The sequence below is a fragment of the Lemur catta genome, chromosome X (assembly GCF_020740605.2).
Source record: "Lemur catta isolate mLemCat1 chromosome X, mLemCat1.pri, whole genome shotgun sequence".
Lineage (NCBI taxonomy): Eukaryota > Metazoa > Chordata > Mammalia > Primates > Lemuridae > Lemur > Lemur catta.
Genome location: NC_059155.1, coordinates 37,288,652 through 37,291,450, shown reverse-complemented (window position 1 = coordinate 37,291,450; position 2,799 = coordinate 37,288,652). Strand labels below are relative to the sequence as shown.

The 2,799-nt window shown below is 38.1% G+C and overlaps 1 protein-coding gene across 1 annotated transcript; it reads right to left on the bottom strand.

Annotated features, from left to right (window-relative positions):
- Nucleotides 1-523: 523 nt before the first annotated feature.
- LOC123628411 (activated RNA polymerase II transcriptional coactivator p15-like) lies at nucleotides 524-1,200 on the bottom strand. The gene has a single exon (XM_045538116.1). It carries the CDS (start codon nucleotides 1,152-1,154, stop codon nucleotides 771-773), a length of 384 nt encoding a protein of 127 aa, XP_045394072.1. The 5' UTR covers nucleotides 1,155-1,200; the 3' UTR covers nucleotides 524-770.
- Between the last annotated feature and the right edge of the window lie 1,599 nt (nucleotides 1,201-2,799).

Below are 2,799 nucleotides of genomic sequence, written 5' to 3'. Positions count from 1 at the left end.
AAATCAGACATCTTACCTAAGTCATTATTTTCTGCAGATTAAGCAATAAGATAACTACACAGAACACTATGGGTGGTAATGACATACACTTGCTCAGAGTTTTCATACGAGCCATGTTGCTTACCAAACTGTATCTGCTAATATTTAACACAGTAGATTTAGTGATTGTAGTTCTCATATAAGTACCTTATTGACATAACATTTTGACAGTTTCACTGACTTTTCAAATTAGAAGATATTCAAGGAAAATAGTAAAGAGTGAAATGAAAACTGAACTGGAAGAGATTGAGTTATTAAAAGAAAATGAAGTAAAAAAGAGTGAAATATCCTTGAAGTGAAAAAATCAAATAAGTCTAAAAATTTGGTCAGAAGAGAACAGACCAAGTACGGATTTCACAAACCAGAAGTTTATAAACAAAAATTTTTCTTATTGTAAAAGGTGAACTGAAACTAAAAGATCTATAAAACTGTTACTTTTGGCCTTAAACAGTATCTTCTGATCAAAAAAGGCCACAACAGCTGAGATTGTATTATTCCATTTTATTTTACACTAGGTGGTGGGCACAAAGCAATTCTCGTTAATAAACATGACAATTAGCTTCAGTCAGAACATTTTTAATAATGCACATTAAAAAAAAGTATTCAACTTACAAATTGTTCTGCAATCCAAACATACAATAGCTTGGAAAACAACATTTAGAAAACAAAAGCCAATGTAAAAAGACAGATTAAAACAACTACAACAGTACAGGTTTTATATGGCTCGGACTTTACAGTTTTCTTACTGCATCATCAATGTCAGAAATCTGTTCCTTCAGCTGGCTCCACTGCTCCGGATTTAAAGAAATACCTTTTCTTCCTGGTTTCATTTCACCTTCTGGATCCATCCAATATTCTCTAATATCAATTAGAACCTTCCCTTTAAAGTCCCGAACACTAACATACCTCATTTTCCCAATCTGAAACATGTTATCATCTCTGCTGCTGCTGCTCTGTTTGGAAGATGACAGAGCTCTTGAAGTTTCACCAGTCTTTTGCTTCTTCACAGGTTTTTCTGGAGCAACTTGCGTTTTCCTTTTTAACTTTTTGTCAACTTCACTGTCAGAATCACTGCCAGAAGAGCTTGAAGAAACAAGTTCCTTTGATTTAGGCATTGCTTCGCTGGTGCAGTAGTACACCCTCCTGCTACCTCGCTCACAACTGACCTTTTTTCTCTTTTTCTTGTAAATTTTTCCTAAAACATCATGACTACTGCTGGAAAGAACACACACTGAACTTAATCCTTTTGGCTTAATGTTTTTCTAAATGCACATTGGGGAATGATACCAACTGGATATCAGACGGGGGGGGGGCGGTGGGGGGGAGGGGATGGGTGTATGCCTACATGATGAGTGCGTTGCACACCGTCTGGAGAATGGTCATGCTTGAAGGTGCTGACTTGGGGAGGGGGAGGGGGAGGGAATGGAGGTATGACTGCATGGTGAGTGCCAGGCGCACTGTCTGGAGAATGGACACGCTTGAGGCTTTGACTCAGGGGGATTGGCGGGACATGAACAATGTATATAACCTGAGCTTTTGTACCCCCATAATAAGCTGAAATTAAAAATAATAATAAATAAATAAATAAAATACATAAAAAGAATAAAGAAAACCCTTAGAATGACATAAAGGGCATTTGCAGTCTGGCTTCATCACTTACTACTCTTTGCAAACTCTTTTCCTCTGAGGCTTTACCTTTATGTATGCTATTCTCTCTGCCTGGATGCTGTCTTTACTCAGGCTGCTATAACAAAATAACATACATAATGAGTATGATACGCACTGTCTAGGAGATGGACACATTTGAAACTCTGACTCGGGAGGGTGGGGGCACGGGCAATATATGTAACCTAAACTTTTGTACCCCCACAATATGTTGAAATAACAATAAAAAAATAAAATAAAATAACATAGATGGGAGGCTTAAATAACAAAAATTTATTTTCTTAGGTTTGGAGGCTGGAAGTCCCAGATCAGGGTACCAGCATGGTTGGGTTTGAGTAAGAGCCATCTTCCTGGCTTGTAGATGGTTGCCTTCTCCCTATGACCTCATATGGTAGAGAGAGAGCTCTGGTGTCTCCTCTTCTTCTTATAAGGGCGCTGGTTCTAACGGATTAGGTTCCCACCATTATGATGTCATTTAATTTCAATTACTTCTTTAAAGGCACTTTCTCCAAATACAGTCACATGGGGGTTAGAACTTCAAGATATGAATTTGGAGGGGACACAATTCAGTCCATAGCAGATGTCATTCCTTCACTTCTTAATTTGGCAAACTTTTATTCCCTCTCCAAATCTCAGCACACATCTCTTCTGTGTGTGTGCTGTACCTTGGTGTCATCCCTTGATGGTAGGAAAGAATTAGCCGTCAGCTCTGTGGAAAAAGGTTGCCGGTCAGAACAACTAATTCCCTAACTTGTTGATGTATAACCAAGTTCATGGTATGGTAAGATTCTTTATCAAAGACCTTTATTGAGTGGTTAAAAGCTGATCCTTAAAAACAACATGCTCAGTGACCTTATTTTAAACAGAAGTATAGTCCCAGTAGAGGTTAGAAATTTTCAAGGAACTTTAATTCATAGTGAAAACTTAAGGTTTTCCCAAGAGTGAACCCTAATGTAAGCTATGGACTTTGGGTGATAACAATGTGTCAGTGTACGTTCATTGGTTGTAACGAATGTACCACTCTGGTAAGGGATGTGGACAGTGGGGAAAATTGTCAATATGTGACGATAGGGTTATATGGGAACTCTGTACTTT